General features: G+C 50.0%; 1 protein-coding gene across 1 annotated transcript; it reads right to left on the bottom strand.

Moving 5' to 3' along the window:
* Window positions 1-5,257: 5,257 nt before the first annotated feature.
* Window positions 5,258-8,773, bottom strand: MLLT11 (MLLT11 transcription factor 7 cofactor). Its single transcript, XM_073637627.1, has 2 exons — window positions 8,491-8,773; window positions 5,258-6,679 (listed from the first exon to the last, which is right to left on the bottom strand). Exon 2 carries the CDS (start codon window positions 6,671-6,673, stop codon window positions 6,452-6,454), a length of 222 nt encoding a protein of 73 aa, XP_073493728.1. The 5' UTR covers window positions 6,674-6,679; window positions 8,491-8,773; the 3' UTR covers window positions 5,258-6,451.
* Between the last annotated feature and the right edge of the window lie 11,097 nt (window positions 8,774-19,870).

The raw sequence follows: 19,870 nt of genomic DNA, 5'->3' as shown, positions 1-19,870 counted from the left end.
AAAATATATATATAAAAGTTTAAATCACCCCCCATTCGCCCCATTCAAAATAAAACAGTAAAAAAAAAACACATATTTGGTATCGCCGCGTTCAGAATCGCCCGATCTATCAATATAAAAAAAGAATCCAATTGGTAAACGGCGTAACGAGAAAAAAATTCTAAACCGCCAGAATTAAATTTTTTTGTTCGCCACAACATTGCAATAAAAAATGCAGAATCCAGACAGAAGAAGAATCGATGCCTTCAAAATGTGATGCTGGATATGGATGTTATCAATACCATGGATGGAAAGAACAAACAAATCAATTATGGTAAAAATCAAGCCAAATATGTCACTGGATGCAAGGATCACCAAGTGACTTGCCTACTATGGACACATCATACGAAGAGAGCAATCACTGGAGAAGGACATCATGGTCGGAAGAATAGAAGGAACAAGCAGGAGAGGAAAACCAACAACCCGATGGCTTGATACTATCAAGATAACGGCGGAGAAGACCCTGGTGGACCTATCTAGGCTTGTACAAGATCGATCTACCTACAGACCATTCATCCATGAAACCACCATGGCTTGAGATCGAGCCGAAGGCCATTAAAAAAAATGAAAGAATTCTGAACTTTGTAAAAAAAAAAATGGTTTGAGATACCCTTTTCCCTCACTTTTAATTTTTCCATCGATGGAGCTGCGTGACCGCTTGTTTTTTTGTTAGTGAGTTGTAATTTTTATTGCTACTATTTTGTGGTACTTACAACATTTTGATCACTTTTTGGGAAGTTTCAGTGACTGAAATGGCATTTTTGATGTTTTATTTCTCTATACGTTATTTATCTTATGGGTTAAACCATTTTATAAATCAGACTTTTACAACAAAATGCCTTAAAAAAACTGCACTACTGATGCCTGACCTTCATTACCAATCAAACATGATCTCCACAGTTAGATCTGACAATGGATGTTCCCAGACTAGCTGGATGTGGCGGGGAGATTACAGAAGCTACTTCACCTATTGGATTTCATGAACATTCGGCATCTCTGGGAGGAGATCTGTGTACGGCTTTATTTCTGTTTGAACTTGTATGGAAGGATTCTCTGCTTTCAAGTCAGGATTTAGTTTTTGTTTATATTTCTGAGGTCATGGGAAGGCATGAAATATTTTATCTGCTGGCACATGAATGGATGACGTAACCAAGATCAGTAGATGTTTAAAAAATTTTTGGTTTAAATTTCTTTTTAAAAATCACCGATAAATCCTTGAGTCATCTTCTCAATATGTTGAAACATCTGTTCGGTTGTTTTGTCGCATGACAACAAGTCACAGGCAAGTTGTACAAACTCTTCATCTCTCCCTCTATTCTCCCCATTCATCTCACCTCCTCCTCCAAATTATTCCTCAGCATTCAATCCTGGATCTCCAAACACAGACAACCACCTCATGCTCTCTCTTGCTCCCACCTGCTAACACTTTCTCTGCTCCTCCTCACTGCTGGAGATATCTCTCCAAATCCTGGTCCTCCTCGCCATATCCCCACAGTCACTTCTACCTCCTATCCACGACCTTCCTCAAACTGTCGCAACCCTTCTAACCTCATACCCATCCAACTAATACCCACCTCCTCAGCTATACTAACAGGAGCTCTATGGAACGCTCGCTCTGTCTGCAACAAACTTTCCTTCATCCACGATCTTTTCATTACAAACAAACTCTCCTTCCTCGCCATCACTGAAACCTGGCTCACCCCCTCTGACACAGCCTCCCCAGCTGCCCTTTCATATGGCGGATTCCACCTTTCCCACACCCCCCGCCCCAATGGCAAACATGGTGGAGGCGTAGGTTTCCTCCTATCGGAACTCTGCGCTTTCACCAAAATCCCACTGCCACCCTCCGTTACACTCCCCTCTTTTGAGGTGCACTGTGTGCGCATCTATTCCCCCTCCAACCTCCAACTGGCCGTCGTTTACCGACCCCCAGGGCAAGCCACCACCTTCTTAGACCATTTCACTACCTGGCTGCTTCACTTCCTTTCCACTGACATCCCCACTATCATAATGGGTGACTTCAACATCCCCATTGACACTCCCCACTCGTCTGTCTCTAAGCTCCTATCCCTCACCTCCTCCTTTGGACTCACTCAATGGTCTTCCACACCCACCCACAAAGATGGCCACACACTGGACCTCATCTTCACCCGCCTCTGTTCCCTATCTAACCTCTCTAACTCACCACTCCCTCTCTCTGACCATAACCTCCTCACATTCTCTACCCTCTCCTCTCCGGGTGCACAATCCCCACTCCACAAACTCACACACCCTCGCAGAAATCTCAAACACCTTGACCTACACTCTCTCTCTGAATCCCTCCTTCCTCTCACAGACATAAATTCCTTGCACGATGCAGACGTTGCTGCTGCTTCATATAACACCACAATAGCTGCAGCTCTAGACTCGATCGCCCCTCTCACACACACCACACCTCGCACATTCAACAGGCAACCCTGGCACACTAAACTTACCAAAGAACTGCGCCGGGCCTCCAGGGTTGCGGAGCGGAGATGGAAAAGGTCTCACTCCATCGAGCACTTCATGGCATTCAAGCAATCCCTCACTAATTTCAAGTCCGCACTCACTACAGCAAAACAAACCTACTTCTCATCTCTCATATCCTCCCTATCTCACAACCCTAAACAGCTATTTAACACTTTCAACTCTCTCCTTCGTCCCCCAGCACCTCCTCCCTCTTCTCTCATCTCAGCCGACGACTTTGCCTCATTCTTCAAACAGAAGATTGACACCATCAGACAAAACTTTGGCCTAAAGTCCACACAACCCCTCCTCATATCTACTCAACCATCCTCCTCCAAACCCCACTTCTCCACCATTACAGAAGGTCAAGTCTCCTCTTTACTCTCCAAATCACACCTCACCACCTGCGAACTTGACCCAATCCCATCCCACCTCATCACTAACCTCACCTCAGTCTTCATCCCAACCCTAACCCACCTCTTCAATCTATCACTAACAACCGGAGTCTTCCCCTCATGTTTCAAACATGCCGCAATCACACCCATCCTCAAAAAGCCCTCCCTTGACCCTTCCTCTCTGACCAGCTACCGCCCCATATCACTTCTCCCCTTTGCCTCAAAACTTCTAGAACAACATGTCCACCTTGAACTGTCCTCCCACCTCTCCTCCTGCTCCCTCTTCGACCGTCTACAATCTGGCTTCCGACCGCATCACTCGACTGAAACTGCCCTGACCAAAGTCACAAACGACCTACTAAATGCCAAATCCAAGCGACACTACTCCATCCTCCTCCTTCTGGACCTGTCATCTGCCTTTGACACAGTGGACCATTCCCTCTTACTCCAGATTCTCTCATCTCTTGGCATCACGGACTTGGCTCTATCTTGGATCTCCTCATACTTAACAGACAGGACATTCAGCGTCTCCCACTCACGCACCACCTCCTCATCTCGCCCCCTATCTGTCGGTGTCCCCCAAGGTTCAGTTCTAGGACCCCTGCTCTTCTCCATCTACACCTTCGGCCTGGGACAGCTCATAGAGTCTCACGGCTTTCAGTATCACCTCTATGCTGACGACACACAGATCTACCTCTCTGGACCCGATATCTCCTCCCTACTAACCAGAATCCCACAATGTCTGTCCGCCATCTCATCCTTCTTCTCCGACAGGTTTCTAAAACTCAACATGGATAAAACAGAGTTCATCATCTTTCCACCCTCTCATTCACATCCCCCATCTGACCTATCCATCAACATCAATGGCTGTTCACTCTCCCCAGTCCCACAAGCTCGCTGCCTTGGGGTAACCCTGGACTCTGATCTCTCCTTCAAACCACATATTCAAGCCCTTTCCACCTCCTGCCGACTCCAACTCAAAAACATCTCCCGGATCCGTGCATTCCTCAGCAAAGACTCTGCAAAAACACTAGTGCATGCCCTCATCATATCCCGCCTCGACTACTGCAACCTCCTGCTCCGTGGCATCCCTTCCAACACTCTTGCACCTCTCCAATCTATCCTAAACTCTGCTGCTCGACTAATCCACCTGTCCCCCCGCTATTCCCCGGCCTCTCCTCTCTGTCAATCCCTTCACTGGCTCCCTATTGCCCAGAGAATTCAGTTCAAAACTCTAACCATGGCATACAAAGCCATCCACAACCTGTCTCCCCCATACATCTGTGACCTAGTCTCCCGGTACTTACCTGCACGCAACCTCCGATCCTCACAAGATCTCCTGCTCTACTCTCCTCTTATCTCCTCCTCCCACACTCGTATACAAGATTTCTCCCGTGCTTCCCCCCTACTCTGGAACTCTCTACCCCAACATATCAGACTCTCGCCGACCGTGGAAACCTTCAAAAGGAACCTGAAGACCCACCTCTTCCGACAAGCCTACAACCTGCAGTAAACACCACTGCACGACCAGCTCTACCCTCACCTACTGTATCCTCACCCATCCCTCGTAGACTGTGAGCCCTCGCGGGCAGGGTCCTCGCTCCTCCTGTACCAGTCGCTGACTCGTTTTGTTAAGATTATGTAAATGCTTTTGTTATGTATATCCCTATCACATGTAAAGCGCCATGGAATAAATGGCGCTATAATAATAAATAATAATAATAATAATAATTATGTGGACCTAGCTGCAACCAAAAATATTTGTGCAATTTACACACCCAAATTGCAGATATGTTGTTCGTGGCATTTGCAATTTAATTCCTCCGGCCCAAAATGTAAGAGTTTTGCAATTTTTACAATGCTGGCATAACTATTGCACAAGGTCGAATCGAGATTCTTTGGACAATGAGTAGATGTGACGCTGCTCGTGACATCGCAATCTTCATCCTTGTACTATAAAATAGCCAAGGTTTATATACCTGAATGATGAGTCCCTATATAAATACTGTTATTTACTGATTATTGAGGTCTTTCATATGTATTATTTTACAAGTGCAGTTAAATTTAGCATTTTTAGGATTAACTATAGCCAATCCAGTAAATGCATTTCATGCTGCAGTTACTTCTTTCTCCAGCAGATGGACAGTGAGCACCCTGACGTACGGTAAGCATTCATGTGGAAGATTCCAGAATATATGAAGTACATGCATGTCAGACAACTATGATAGCATTATTATTGGAAAAAGTTTTTTTTATGGGTTGGTATCTTTCACTTGACGTGACAACCTCGAAGCGCACACAGACTACAACAACATCAATAATAATACAAAAGTCCAAGCCACAACTGAAATATTTTATTTGGCGCAGTGCAAATTTCGACATTTTGTCATATTTGTAACACTTAAGAGCCTCACAGTCTTTTGCTCGGTGAAATGTCTTGTGGAACCTGGCTACAACATAAAGTGGATACTGTCTTATAACATTCATGGTCCTTCAGAAATACAATGGAAATAGCTTAAAGTCTGTTTCTGTGACCCCACGATAACACTTCTTGCCTCATCTATTATAAATAAATACTATGACAAGCCAAATCACCATCCACATCTCTGCAAAGATCTGATCATTACTTGGGTTGGGACAGAAGGACTGGTAGAAGGTGTTAATATGTACCACTTCCATCTCTTGCATTTTATATGCGAAAGGTGGTGGCTGATTTTTAGGATGGAGCATGGATTTTGGGATATTTTCTTTATTTTTCAATGTTGCTAGACAATATCGAGCCTCTACAATTCTTCGAAAGGCCAACATCACTTTATAATTTGTCTACAAGAACAACTGTCAATTACATAGCTGAGAAGGAAAAATCATTCAGAATGGTTGCTGTTTTCTGCCTATTATTGGACACATTTTTCAATGGCTATTTTAGATTAAATTAGCATTGTTTTTTTTACAAATTCTTCCAAAAATTATAACTAGAGCTCAGCCCTAACACCTTGGGCATGAACAGCCAACCAAATAATTTTTAGCCTCTACAGAAATAACATCCCCGCACCCATTATTGGTAATCACATTCTACAAACCAACAAAAGTTCTTGGATTTTTTTGTGAAGAACAAGGCAGTACAAAACCATTTCACGTGTAGCTAACATAAGGACTAAACAGGATTAGAATGAAATCGGCCATATCTGAACTTCTCAGAGTTGGCATCTACATCAGAGAGAGCAGATAATTTGCCTTTTGGCTGGATGGCTCAGATGATCTGAGAAGAACAGCCCCTTTGCTAAGGAATCGGCTTTAGTTGGTTTCGGTAATTCAGCATCACATCTGTGAGATCACCCAAACTTTTCAAAACTAAGTTCTGTAATTTAAAAAAACTAAATAAATACCAGCAAATAAAAGAACACAGTCAAAGAGAAACCGCCAGGGTTGTGATATAAATAAATAAATTATTCAAGCTCAATGAGTGATCGGTGGTTGAAAGGCAGGTAGATTACAGCAAGGCCTTGGGGATTTTAAGATCTTTTTTTTTTCTTTTAAATCAGGTCAAAGTCCAAAGTATCAATGCTGGCGATAGGTTCTCGCCAGAAGTTGAAGGCAGTGTACTCAAGCAGGGTGTCTTCCTCTACTGATCCAGCTTTGGAAGTCTTGGTCGTTGCTTCTAAGCCAAGGCACTCCAGTTCGGAGAGATCCAACTCTGGGATAGGAAGTTTCCAGAACAGGAAGGAATCATATTGGCTGCTTAGTGTGTCCAGCATTATTACCTACAAATGAAAAACAAACAAAAAAACCATCATAAATTGCCACCTAAATGAAGAAGACAACATCACTTAGAATACAAAGAGAATACAACATAATGTAGAAAATAAAGAAGATGACAAAATATCACGAAGGAAGTGACATAATATCATATAAAAAAGTAAAATACAATATCATATAGAAAATGAAGAATAAAGGAATAAAAACATTAATTAGAAAGCAAGCTTAAGAGAAGACGAAGTAGAAACCAAAGAAGAATATTTAATACCACATAGAAAATGAAGAAGACTCAATATCATGTAGAAAATGAAGGAGAAGATATCACGTGGAAAAGGAAGGAAAAGTCATATCACCACGTAGGAACTAAAGGAAAACACATTAAATAGAAAGCAAACTATGGAGAAGACATGAAGTTTCCAAAGAAGAATAGATAATATCACGTAGAAAAAGAAGAAGACTTAATGTCATGTCATAAGTGAAGTAAAATTCATAACAACATGTGGAGAAATGAAGGTGGCCATACACTATAGATTTTGGATGACCAAAAAGGATGCCTTAGCCCATTTTCAACCAAACATCAACATCTTTTTGTGACACTAATTAGCCTGATGGTGACCACCAATGTCAGATATCTCTCGAAAAGTTGACTTCTTAGACTTTCTCAGAAGGGTCATTCATGGTGAACAACAAATCTACATCTTGTCAGTAGAAACTGAGAAAGGATCACAGTTCGTGGCAGTGATCGGTCGGTAATTTGCTGTTTTAACTTATGGCCTAAGACGACAATCTTCACAGACAAACCATAAACGGCAAGTCGTTAAGAACATGTGTGTCTGACGTCGCTAATATATGCGCTTAAGGAGAAGAGATGTGGAAGCAATAGCTGTTGAGAATAAAAATCAGCTTTGGACTTGAGATTCAGCTCTGAGAAGGTCCCCTTTCTCTTCACCATCAGCACTTCTGGGAGTCCATTAATGAGTTGAGATGTACCTGATTTTTTCCATGAGATCCTTTCCTCTAGTCACCTAAATACAGCCGCCGCCCTGCAAACAGCTCCCTCCATTATGCATTCACCATGACTGAAATAGCACCGCACATACCGCAGTGTGCCCGCCACACCCATGACAGTAGCAAACCATCAGCCTGCTATTAATAAAGAATACTAATTTTACATTGCCCTCCAGGTCGCATCTGATATTGGACACACGTTCCTGTATGATGAATGCATCCGCCTAAGTGTCCGGTACCAAATACAATAATCAGATTTTATTAGATACCGTGGCACTGGATCATTCATTTACATTCTGCCCCCACACTACATCGAGGATATAGGGAATTCTCCAATGTTTGTGCCCCCCCCCCCACCCCTCACAAAGACAATTCCCTTCTCTGATTTCAATCCTATCCTCCTCAAGAAAAAAATGAAAAAATAGAAAAATTGTAGATAAAGAAAGTGCCTTCTAAATTGCTAATATATTTACAGCAAAATCAAGAGAATTTACTAATAGTCATCATGTGAAGTCAGTGGAAAGATGTGTCCATGGATGATAACATGTGGATAAAAAACTTCAGCAGGAGATGGATTGATTGACATGAGATATATATAACAGCGACGTATATGCAATAGATATACATTATGTGTTATATTAAATAGAATTGCATCATTCGCCTGGTAGTGATCTGGTTGCCTTATCATTAAACTCAGCTTTTCCTTCCATTTGGCAGAGCTGCCAGATAAATACATAGATTATAATGAAATATGTAGATAAATGGATACAGTGCATGGGATTAGGATGATGGTGGTGCTGGTACTTACGGTACAGGTAGTGGAGATGGGGATGCTGCTGATAAGGTGCTGGCGGCAGGCAGGGTATTGTCAGGGCTCCTCCTGGATACAGGGAGGTTGCTGGATAATCTTATGTGTGGCTTTGTCTGTATGTGAGATAGCAACTCCTCCTACCTAACACCTCAATCCTCTCACAGCAGAGGATTCTGGGCCAATGATTCAGCCAAATTCTGCTGGATGCTCATTACCTTAAATGACAACTCCCAGCAGGGACTGGATCTACTAGTGTGTTTGCTGGAAGGAGCCAGACAAGAAGGGACATCATCCCCCTCCCGAGGACAGAAACTAAATAACACTGAGGAGACATGTGCTATAAATGGCTGAGATGACTGTAGCATCAACCAGTCTAAGAATTATCATCTGTTCCTCAAATGGTTAAATGAAATGTAGTACAAGTTCTTATCATAAATAATTCATACCATACGGACCATAAAGTGCAAGAGATTTTAAGAAATCTCATCAGTGCTGCTGCAGCTTTTCACCATGGATTTCACTCTTTGCAATATAAAGCAAATAATATTTTCCTGCAATATTACTCTGCAAGGGAAATTTACTTTACTATTCTACAAGTGTAAGTGGTTTATTATCCTGTACCCAAAATGTCAGTGTTTCCTTATCCTGTTCCCCAAGTGTCAGTGTCATTATCCTATACCAGAACTGTCATCAGTATATAAATACATCACCAGAACCACAATCAGTGCATAAATACATCACCAGAACCGCGATCAGTACATAAATACATCACCAGACCCTCACTCAGTTCATGAATACAGCACCAGAACCATCATCAGTACAGAAATACATCACCAGAACCACCATTACTACAATACTAAGCTTAGTGCAGTGATCAACTGCAATGTGAGGTCAGCTCCATACACAATTGTATCACATGTACCTACAACTCCAAGTATGTCATTAATAATGGTAAAGAGATTCTTGGCGTTGTTAATGTAGCACCCTGAGGATTCGGCTGCTACAGGGGTATTGCACCTCAACCCAGAGGTGTGATATTCCACTCCCGGGTAAGGAAGGAGTGTGGAACTGAGCTCAGATAGACTGCATGCACTACATACATCCCATTCCAGAGGAGCAGGCCGACGGTACTCCCACTTAGAAATGTGCAGGTACAACCGAGCCTGTTCCTGGCTGGAGTGGGAGGGGGGTGGTACATCCCATGTAGTGTAGGGGCAGATAGGGGGAGCAGTCTGGGTAGTGATAGGAGCTCATTGGGTGCTGGTCACCTGAGCTCACACATAGAGGGATATATAAGGAGGGCACCAACTTAGATCAGGGTCAGACGCTGAGAACAAGTCAGTTGGAGAGGAGAGAGAAGGAAACAGCAGCCCTGGAGAGAGAGAGAGTGGAGCAGAGAAAGACCCAGAGGGGGAAGACTGAAGGGACCCAAGAACCCAAATTAGAGCACCGGGTGAGGAGTCAGCAAGAGGGTACCGGAACCCAAGCTGGTGGGGGCAAAGACATTCCCCAGCCAGAGACCGGAGACCGTGGGCAGTGTCTGTCACGGTCACCCACCACATTCACCCCGAAGGCACACCACATGAAGGGTCAGGGAACCCAGGGCCAAGGGTGTCCCAAAAGAAGGCCCGAGGGAGCTGGACCTAGGTGAATCACTGGTGGGGACGGCTGAAGAAAGGACAGAGGGAGAGCTCAGGGCCACGCTCTGGACTTGTTTGGGGGTTGGCCGGATCCAGGACCTGGTGGACGCAGCACGGCTCGGGTGGTCACTAGCAGCTGGAGTGACCAGTACAACATCAGCAGTAAGTAAACACCCTTAACTGCACAACCCGAGTCTGTCTTCATTGCCGGCTGCATCGCACCACCACAACCCCCATCCTCTGCGCCTGTCCCCTCTGAGGCTATACCCCTCCCGTTGGGGGTTATCTCACCAAGCTGCGCACCCACCATCAGCCTCAGCGGACCCTGCTGCAGCGGCGGCCACAGTGACCGCATCACAACGGGTGGCGTAGTCGACACAAAAGAACTTTAGTAACATCTGTAAAGCTGCCACATCACACTGAGCTTGACGCCCTGGGCACGGGACCGGGTCACAGCCGCTCGGAGACTACAACCCCCCATCTGATCCGGTGCCGGGTATTCCCCTCAAAAAGGAATATGTCCCAGGGGGCGCGTCAACTTTGGCGTAGTCGGCAGGATTACGTGCCCGCAACACCCGGGTACTGCGTGCCTGAAGAAAAGTGCAAGTTTACCTCAGAGAGAAGACTCCTGCCGGTTCCGGAGGGTCCACGCCATCGGACTCCATCACCAGTCGTTTCCCGCCGATTGTCCGCCATTTCCAGCTTGTTCCCGCCATCTGCAGAGTTTCCCGCCACTGGGCGACGCTTCCCGCCAAAACCGCAGATTTCCCGCCTTGGAAGAGCAGCGGACGCCATTATGGGCGTGCCAAAGGAGGGCAAGAGGCCACCTCCCATCGTGGGCCAGGACAGAAAATGGCGCCAAAAGTGGAAACCGCCCCCACCAACAGAGACTGTGATGCTGGAGGTGTCTGTCAGCGTGAAAGAACTCCCCCTGGAGCTGACAGTCACCGAGTTGCCCCGGGACCGCCCTCTAAGTGGGAGGAGACGAAAGGGAAGAGAAAAGATGGGTGTCGCTTGGAGCAGTCTGGAGCGAGCGCACCCGGAGGCAAGAGGTCTAACAAGGAGTAGCGGAGAAGCTCACCCGGAGATGGAGAGAAAGCAGAACAGCACCGGCCCGCTGGCCAGGAGTCTGCTAGAGACCGAGGAAGGAGGGCAGAGCAGCACCGGCCCGCTGGCCAGGAGCCTGCCGAGAGCAGAGCAGAGCAGCACCGACCCGATGGTCAGGAGCCTGCTAGAGTCCACAACCCCGCTAGGTCTAGCGGAGATCCTAGCGCAGCTCCCCCGAGACCGGGAGTGTGCACAAACTGCCCTGGAGGGCCTCGCAAGGAGGATGGCCCGGGTACAGCGCGAGATACTGGCGGAGTGGGGCCGGGAGATGACCCAGCAAGCAAAGACCAGTCAACGGAGCACGCTACCCTGGAAGAGGAAGCAGACCGCCTCTGAGGATGGTGCGGGAGGACCCAAGGCCGGAGACGGCGCCGAGAAGGGAGCCGAACGCATGGAGGCAGGTAAAGGGGATGCCTATACCCCAAGCCGTGACACCGCTTACCTGCCCCAGCTCCCCGTCGCAGAGCCCGAAAGTCCCCCTGCTGTGCCCGTAGCCGCCATGTCACCGCTATGGACTAGGCCCCGACCGGAAGCCGCCGCAGCGACCCCTGTGACGTCACGCGCCTCGACCCGGAGCGTGACAAAGCAGGAAATACCACCAGCCTGGTCGCAAGGCCTAGTACCCCCGGGCGCCGCATCACCAACAGCGCCCCCTACCTCCGCGGAGCCTCCGGCCTGGCCGCAAGGCCAGGTAGCCCAGGGCGCCGCCGTCCTAACGGTGCCCTTCACCTTCCAGGTGCCCCAGGCCTGGCCGCAAGGCCTGGGCAACCCGGGCGCCACCACCACCGCGCCCGCAATACCAAGGGTGCCACACCTGGGGGAGGACCTCTTCGGCCAGCTCACATGGCCGGACGGGCGGCCCTTCATCTGGCCCGAAGGGTACCCTGAGCTGGAGCGGCAGCAAAGACTAGGGCCCTTGTGTGAGCCCCTAATCCCGGCTCCGAAGCCCGTGGCTCGGGTCTCGCCTCCTCTAGCAGAAGCCCAATTCGTGTGGGACCCCACGGGAGAAGATTTGATGGGGTTCACCGGAGAAACTCGGGCAGCCGCAGCTGAACGTACAGAGTGTTGCCGTCAACAGCTGGCAGAGTTTAAGAGAGAACGGGAGGAGAGGCGGGTCAGAGAACAACAGGCCCAAATCCAGAGCGCGGAGCAGAAGAGCCAGACTAGGAGGAACCCCCGTGCAGCGCATTGTCCCCGCACCATCGGGACAGTGATAAAGTTCAACCCGCAGCATGGGTGGGGCTTTATTCGGGACCGTAACAACCGCGGTGACGTTTTTGTGACCCGCAGAGACGTCGAGTCCCACCTGCCGGAAGGTCACAAGGGCCGTGACCTCTACGTCGGAGACGAGGTCACTTTCACCCGGCACAAGTGTGCCAAAGGACCTTACGCCCTCCACGTACACCGCTTGACGGAGGAGGAGTTGCGGTACGGGGAGGAGGAGCCAGAGGACCCGGACGGGTCTGAAGAAACATCATATCAAGAAAGAGCAGGAGGAAGACGCCGTTGAGTGCGGCAGAGCAGGAGCTGTAAATAGTTACCCAATCGGGGTATATAGAAACTGAAACTGTTGCTGCTAAAATAGTCCCCGTTGGGACCAGGGAACTGTTTACCCGTTAACCCCTTCATCCTACAGGCTGAGGACTGTGAGCAGCCATTCCCTACCCTCTACCTGGCCGAGGACTGAGAGCGGCCAACTTTCAACTTCCCCTGTATATAGTTGCGCGTCCTAAAGCGCCCCCTACCGGTTTTATAAGAAAACCAGATTTTTCTAAGAGACTGTCGCACTTTTCCCGGACACACGTTGCACAGTGTCCGGAGGAGGAACCAGAGACAAGAGAAGTCTACGAGAATGTTTATATAAAAAGTTTTATATATATATAATGTTTATATGTTTTATATGTTCATATAAAAATTTTGTATGTTTTGGTGTTTTATGTCTTACAGCCCGAGGACGTGCTGTGATTTACCAGGGGGGAATGTAGCACCCTGAGGATTCGGCTGCTACAGGGGTATTGCACCTCAACCCAGAGGTGTGATATTCCACTCCCGGGTAAGGAAGGAGTGTGGAACTGAGCTCAGATAGACGCCCTGGGCACGGGACCGGGTCACAGCCGCTCGGAGACTACAACCCCCCATCTGATCCGGTGCCGGGTATTCCCCTCAAAAAGGAATATGTCCCAGGGGGCGCGTCAACTTTGGCGTAGTCGGCAGGATTACGTGCCCGCAACACCCGGGTACTGCGTGCCTGAAGAAAAGTGCAAGTTTACCTCAGAGAGAAGACTCCTGCCGGTTCCGGAGGGTCCACGCCATCGGACTCCATCACCAGTCGTTTCCCGCCGATTGTCCGCCATTTCCAGCTTGTTCCCGCCATCTGCAGAGTTTCCCGCCACTGGGCGACGCTTCCCGCCAAAACCGCAGATTTCCCGCCTTGGAAGAGCAGCGGACGCCATTATGGGCGTGCCAAAGGAGGGCAAGAGGCCACCTCCCATCGTGGGCCAGGACAGAAAATGGCGCCAAAAGTGGAAACCGCCCCCACCAACAGAGACTGTGATGCTGGAGGTGTCTGTCAGCGTGAAAGAACTCCCCCTGGAGCTGACAGTCACCGAGTTGCCCCGGGACCGCCCTCTAAGTGGGAGGAGACGAAAGGGAAGAGAAAAGATGGGTGTCGCTTGGAGCAGTCTGGAGCGAGCGCACCCGGAGGCAAGAGGTCTAACAAGGAGTAGCGGAGAAGCTCACCCGGAGATGGAGAGAAAGCAGAACAGCACCGGCCCGCTGGCCAGGAGTCTGCTAGAGACCGAGGAAGGAGGGCAGAGCAGCACCGGCCCGCTGGCCAGGAGCCTGCCGAGAGCAGAGCAGAGCAGCACCGACCCGATGGTCAGGAGCCTGCTAGAGTCCACAACCCCGCTAGGTCTAGCGGAGATCCTAGCGCAGCTCCCCCGAGACCGGGAGTGTGCACAAACTGCCCTGGAGGGCCTCGCAAGGAGGATGGCCCGGGTACAGCGCGAGATACTGGCGGAGTGGGGCCGGGAGATGACCCAGCAAGCAAAGACCAGTCAACGGAGCACGCTACCCTGGAAGAGGAAGCAGACCGCCTCTGAGGATGGTGCGGGAGGACCCAAGGCCGGAGACGGCGCCGAGAAGGGAGCCGAACGCATGGAGGCAGGTAAAGGGGACGCCTATACCCCAAGCCGTGACACCGCTTACCTGCCCCAGCTCCCCGTCGCAGAGCCCGAAAGTCCCCCTGCTGTGCCCGTAGCCGCCATGTCACCGCTATGGACTAGGCCCCGACCGGAAGCCGCCGCAGCGACCCCTGTGACGTCACGCGCCTCGACCCGGAGCGTGACAAAGCAGGAAATACCACCAGCCTGGTCGCAAGGCCTAGTACCCCCGGGCGCCGCATCACCAACAGCGCCCCCTACCTCCGCGGAGCCTCCGGCCTGGCCGCAAGGCCAGGTAGCCCAGGGCGCCGCCGTCCTAACGGTGCCCTTCACCTTCCAGGTGCCCCAGGCCTGGCCGCAAGGCCTGGGCAACCCGGGCGCCACCACCACCGCGCCCGCGCCCGCAATACCAAGGGTGCCACACCTGGGGGAGGACCTCTTCGGCCAGCTCACATGGCCGGACGGGCGGCCCTTCATCTGGCCCGAAGGGTACCCTGAGCTGGAGCGGCAGCAAAGACTAGGGCCCTTGTGTGAGCCCCTAATCCCGGCTCCGAAGCCCGTGGCTCGGGTCTCGCCTCCTCTAGCAGAAGCCCAATTCGTGTGGGACCCCACGGGAGAAGATTTGATGGGGTTCACCGGAGAAACTCGGGCAGCCGCAGCTGAACGTACAGAGTGTTGCCGTCAACAGCTGGCAGAGTTTAAGAGAGAACGGGAGGAGAGGCGGGTCAGAGAACAACAGGCCCAAATCCAGAGCGCGGAGCAGAAGAGCCGGACTAGGAGGAACCCCCGTGCAGCGCATTGTCCCCGCACCATCGGGACAGTGATAAAGTTCAACCCGCAGCATGGGTGGGGCTTTATTCGGGACCGTAACAACCGCGGTGACGTTTTTGTGACCCGCAGAGACGTCGAGTCCCACCTGCCGGAAGGTCACAAGGGCCGTGACCTCTACGTCGGAGACGAGGTCACTTTCACCCGGCACAAGTGTGCCAAAGGACCTTACGCCCTCCACGTACACCGCTTGACGGAGGAGGAGTTGCGGTACGGGGAGGAGGAGCCAGAGGACCCGGACGGGTCTGAAGAAACATCATATCAAGAAAGAGCAGGAGGAAGACGCCGTTGAGTGCGGCAGAGCAGGAGCTGTAAATAGTTACCCAATCGGGGTATATAGAAACTGAAACTGTTGCTGCTAAAATAGTCCCCGTTGGGACCAGGGAACTGTTTACCCGTTAACCCCTTCATCCTACAGGCTGAGGACTGTGAGCAGCCATTCCCTACCCTCTACCTGGCCGAGGACTGAGAGCGGCCAACTTTCAACTTCCCCTGTATATAGTTGCGCGTCCTAAAGCGCCCCCTACCGGTTTTATAAGAAAACCAGATTTTTCTAAGAGACTGTCGCACTTTTCCCGGACACACGTTGCACAGTGTCCGGAGGAGGAACCAGAGACAAGAGAAGTCTACGAGAATGTTTATATAAAAAGTTTTATATATATATAATGTTTATATGTTTTATATGTTCATATAAAAATTTTGTATGTTTTGGTGTTTTATGTCTTACAGCCCGAGGACGTGCTGTGATTTACCAGGGGGGAATGTAGCACCCTGAGGATTCGGCTGCTACAGGGGTATTGCACCTCAACCCAGAGGTGTGATATTCCACTCCCGGGTAAGGAAGGAGTGTGGAACTGAGCTCAGATAGACTGCATGCACTACATACATCCCATTCCAGAGGAGCAGGCCGACGGTACTCCCACTTAGAAATGTGCAGGTACAACCGAGCCTGTTCCTGGCTGGAGTGGGAGGGGGGTGGTACATCCCATGTAGTGTAGGGGCAGATAGGGGGAGCAGTCTGGGTAGTGATAGGAGCTCATTGGGTGCTGGTCACCTGAGCTCACACATAGAGGGATATATAAGGAGGGCACCAACTTAGATCAGGGTCAGACGCTGAGAACAAGTCAGTTGGAGAGGAGAGAGAAGGAAACAGCAGCCCTGGAGAGAGAGAGAGTGGAGCAGAGAAAGACCCAGAGGGGGAAGACTGAAGGGACCCAAGAACCCAAATTAGAGCACCGGGTGAGGAGTCAGCAAGAGGGTACCGGAACCCAAGCTGGTGGGGGCAAAGACATTCCCCAGCCAGAGACCGGAGACCGTGGGCAGTGTCTGTCACGGTCACCCACCACATTCACCCCGAAGGCACACCACATGAAGGGTCAGGGAACCCAGGGCCAAGGGTGTCCCAAAAGAAGGCCCGAGGGAGCTGGACCTAGGTGAATCACTGGTGGGGACGGCTGAAGAAAGGACAGAGGGAGAGCTCAGGGCCACGCTTTGGACTTGTTTGGGGGTTGGCCGGATCCAGGACCTGGTGGACGCAGCACGGCTCGGGTGGTCACTAGCAGCTGGAGTGACCAGTACAACATCAGCAGTAAGTAAACACCCTTAACTGCACAACCCGAGTCTGTCTTCATTGCCGGCTGCATCGCACCACCACAACCCCCATCCTCTGCGCCTGTCCCCTCTGAGGCTATACCCCTCCCGTTGGGGGTTATCTCACCAAGCTGCGCACCCACCATCAGCCTCAGCGGACCCTGCTGCAGCGGCGGCCACAGTGACCGCATCACAACGGGTGGCGTAGTCGACACAAAAGAACTTTAGTAACATCTGTAAAGCTGCCACATCACACTGAGCTTGACGCCCTGGGCACGGGACCGGGTCACAGCCGCTCGGAGACTACAACCCCCCATCTGATCCGGTGCCGGGTATTCCCCTCAAAAAGGAATATGTCCCAGGGGGCGCGTCATTAACAGCCATCACCAGACGTCCAACAATACAGGAACCAGAGTACAGATAAGACTTTGTCAGTATCACAAATAAACATTTACATGCATGTACATTATACAGGTTGGTCCAAAAGTAGGTGGACAGAAAGTGTAATAAGGTTATGAAGGGGGAGATTTATCAAACATGGTGTAAAGTGAAATTGGCTGAGTTGCCCCTAGCAACCAATCAGATTCCACTTTTCATTCCTCACAGACTCTTTGGAAAATGAAAGGTGGAATCTGATTGGTTGCTAAGGGCAACTGAGCCAGTTTCACAGATCTAGTTTTCACAGATAGATCTCCCCCAAATCTGTTTTCTTTTCAGATAATTCAGATAACACATAATGGCAAATAATTTAAATACAGATTAAAGAAAATGGATTTTAGCAGAGTATTGGAAATCTCAAAAAGGTGAAAATATTAGAGCAAATTGGGTTGAAACATTTGGTACTCAAGCCCCAAAGAGACAAACCATTTACCGCATTCGCGACAAATTCAATGCCACTGGCTCAATCCTTAATGCTCCAAAAACTGGTCGACCCAAAACAGTCTGTACAGAAGATAATAAACAACTTGTTGCTGAAACATTTGTTCAGAGTCCAAAAAAAGTCCACAGAAGAGCCTCTTTGGAATTGGGAATTTCACGAGCTTCTATCATGCGAATCCTGAAATCTATTGGGTGGAATCTTATCGTCCACGTCTAATTCATGGTTTATTGGACGATGATCCAGACAGGCGGCTGCAATTTAGTGTTTGATAAATCTCCCCCTTCATAACCTTATTACACTTTCTGTCCACCTACTTTTGGACCACCCTGTATATTATGTCTTCTCTGATTGGGAGTCATTCTCATCCCTTTCGTCTCTATATTGTCCAGATGCCTTTTCACATCCTCAGCTCATCTCTGCAGACTTCCATTATCTCTGATGTTCTGCATGATATCCCGACACAGTACCTTAAATATAAGTGTCATTATGAAGCGTCGGCGACCCTGCCCCCTGCTAGGCAGGGACGCTGTTCCCCTCACCCCTCCGCTCCGAGCCCGGCGTCCTCCTCCCGCTCTGCTGGCAGCACGCGCTCCTTCCCGGCCACGGTGCTTAGGGCGCGCGCGCTCCCCCCCTCTTAAAGGGGCCGCGCGCGCCGTCCTAAGGAGTCCCCGGCCAATGGCCGGAGGACTTCACCATATATAAGGCACCTCCTCCAAAATGGAGGTGCCCGAGCAATGTTGTTGCACTGTTCACTACTCTGCTTCAGCCCTCAGGTCCCGTTGCCTGTTACCTGCCAGTTACCTGCCAGTTGCCTGCCAGTTTCCTGCCAGCTTGCTGCCTGTCATCCGCTTTCCTGCTTGCTAGCCTGAGGTCCGACGGTCTGCCTTCTGACACCTGTCAGTCTGTCTATGGACCAGCTTGCCCGCTCACCTGGGAGCGCTCACCTGCTACCTGTCTGTTAGCCTACCTGGAGGCTCCGCCGTCACGTGCTGTGACCATCTGCCAGTCCAGAGACTCTTGCCTGCTCACCTGGGAGCGCTCATCTGCTACCTGCCAGTTAGCCTACCTGGAGGCTCTGCCGTCACAAGCTGTGACCACCTGCTTATCCAGAGACTCTCGCCTGCTCACCTGGGAGCACTCATCTGCATCCGCCTGTTAGCCTACCTGGAGGCTCCGCCGTCACAAGCTGTGACCACCTGCTTATCCAGAGACTCTCGCCTGCTCACCTGGGAGCACTCATCTGCATCCGCCTGTTAGCCTACCTGGAGGCTCCGCCGTCACATGCTGTGACCACCTGCTTATCCAGAGACTCTCGCCTGCTCACCTGGGAGCACACACCTGCCATCCGCCTGCTAGCCTACCTGGAGGCTCAGCCGTCACAGGTCGTACCAACCCTATACCCAGAGACTGTCCCGGTCACTTGCTGTGACCCCCTGCCCGTTCTCCCAGAGACTGCCCCGGTCACTTGCTGTGACCTCCTGCCCGTTTACCCAGAGACTGTCCCGGTCACTTGCCGTGACCTCCTGCCCGTTTACCCAGAGACTGTCCCGGTCACCTGCTGTGACTACCTGCCCGTCTTCCCTGGTCACCACCCGCTTCCTTACAAGGATCGCCCCCTTGTATAGTTGCTCAGAGGTTCCGCCTCCCAGACCCGTTACACATTATAATGCTCCTGGGGAAAAATATCTGCCCTGCGCTCCTAAATAAGTAACTGTCCGCCCTTACTAGTTATAACCGCCACACTGTCCCCCTTATAAACAACAACTGTCCCATTGTTCAGCCTTATTAACTATAACCGCCACACTGTCTCCCTTATTAGATATAACTGCCAAACTGTCCCCCTTATGAACTACAACTGCCCCACTATTCGGCCTTATTTACTATAACCGCCACACAGTCCGCCCTTATTAGATATAATCACCACACTGTCCCCCTTATGAACAACAACTGCCACACTATTCGGCTTTATTTACTATAACTGCCACACTGTCCGCCCTTATTAGATATAATCACCACACTGTCCACCCCTTATTAGATATAACCACCACACTCTCCGCCATTATGAACTACAACTGCAACACTATTCAGCCTTATTAACTATAACCGCCACACTGTCCGCCCTTATTAGATATAACCACCACACTGTCCCCCTTATGAACTACAACTGCCAC

The sequence above is a fragment of the Phyllobates terribilis genome, unplaced genomic scaffold (genome assembly GCF_046119375.1).
Source record: "Phyllobates terribilis strain yellow unplaced genomic scaffold, ASM4611937v1 Scaffold_7__3_contigs__length_470593459, whole genome shotgun sequence".
NCBI classification, from domain to species: domain Eukaryota; kingdom Metazoa; phylum Chordata; class Amphibia; order Anura; family Dendrobatidae; genus Phyllobates; species Phyllobates terribilis.
This window is presented reverse-complemented; position numbering and strand designations above follow the sequence as displayed.

Coding starts and splice junctions, on each gene's coding strand:
- MLLT11 (XM_073637627.1), bottom strand. CDS start 6,673: ATGCTGGACACACTAAGCAGCCAATATGATTCCTTCCTGTTCTGGAAA.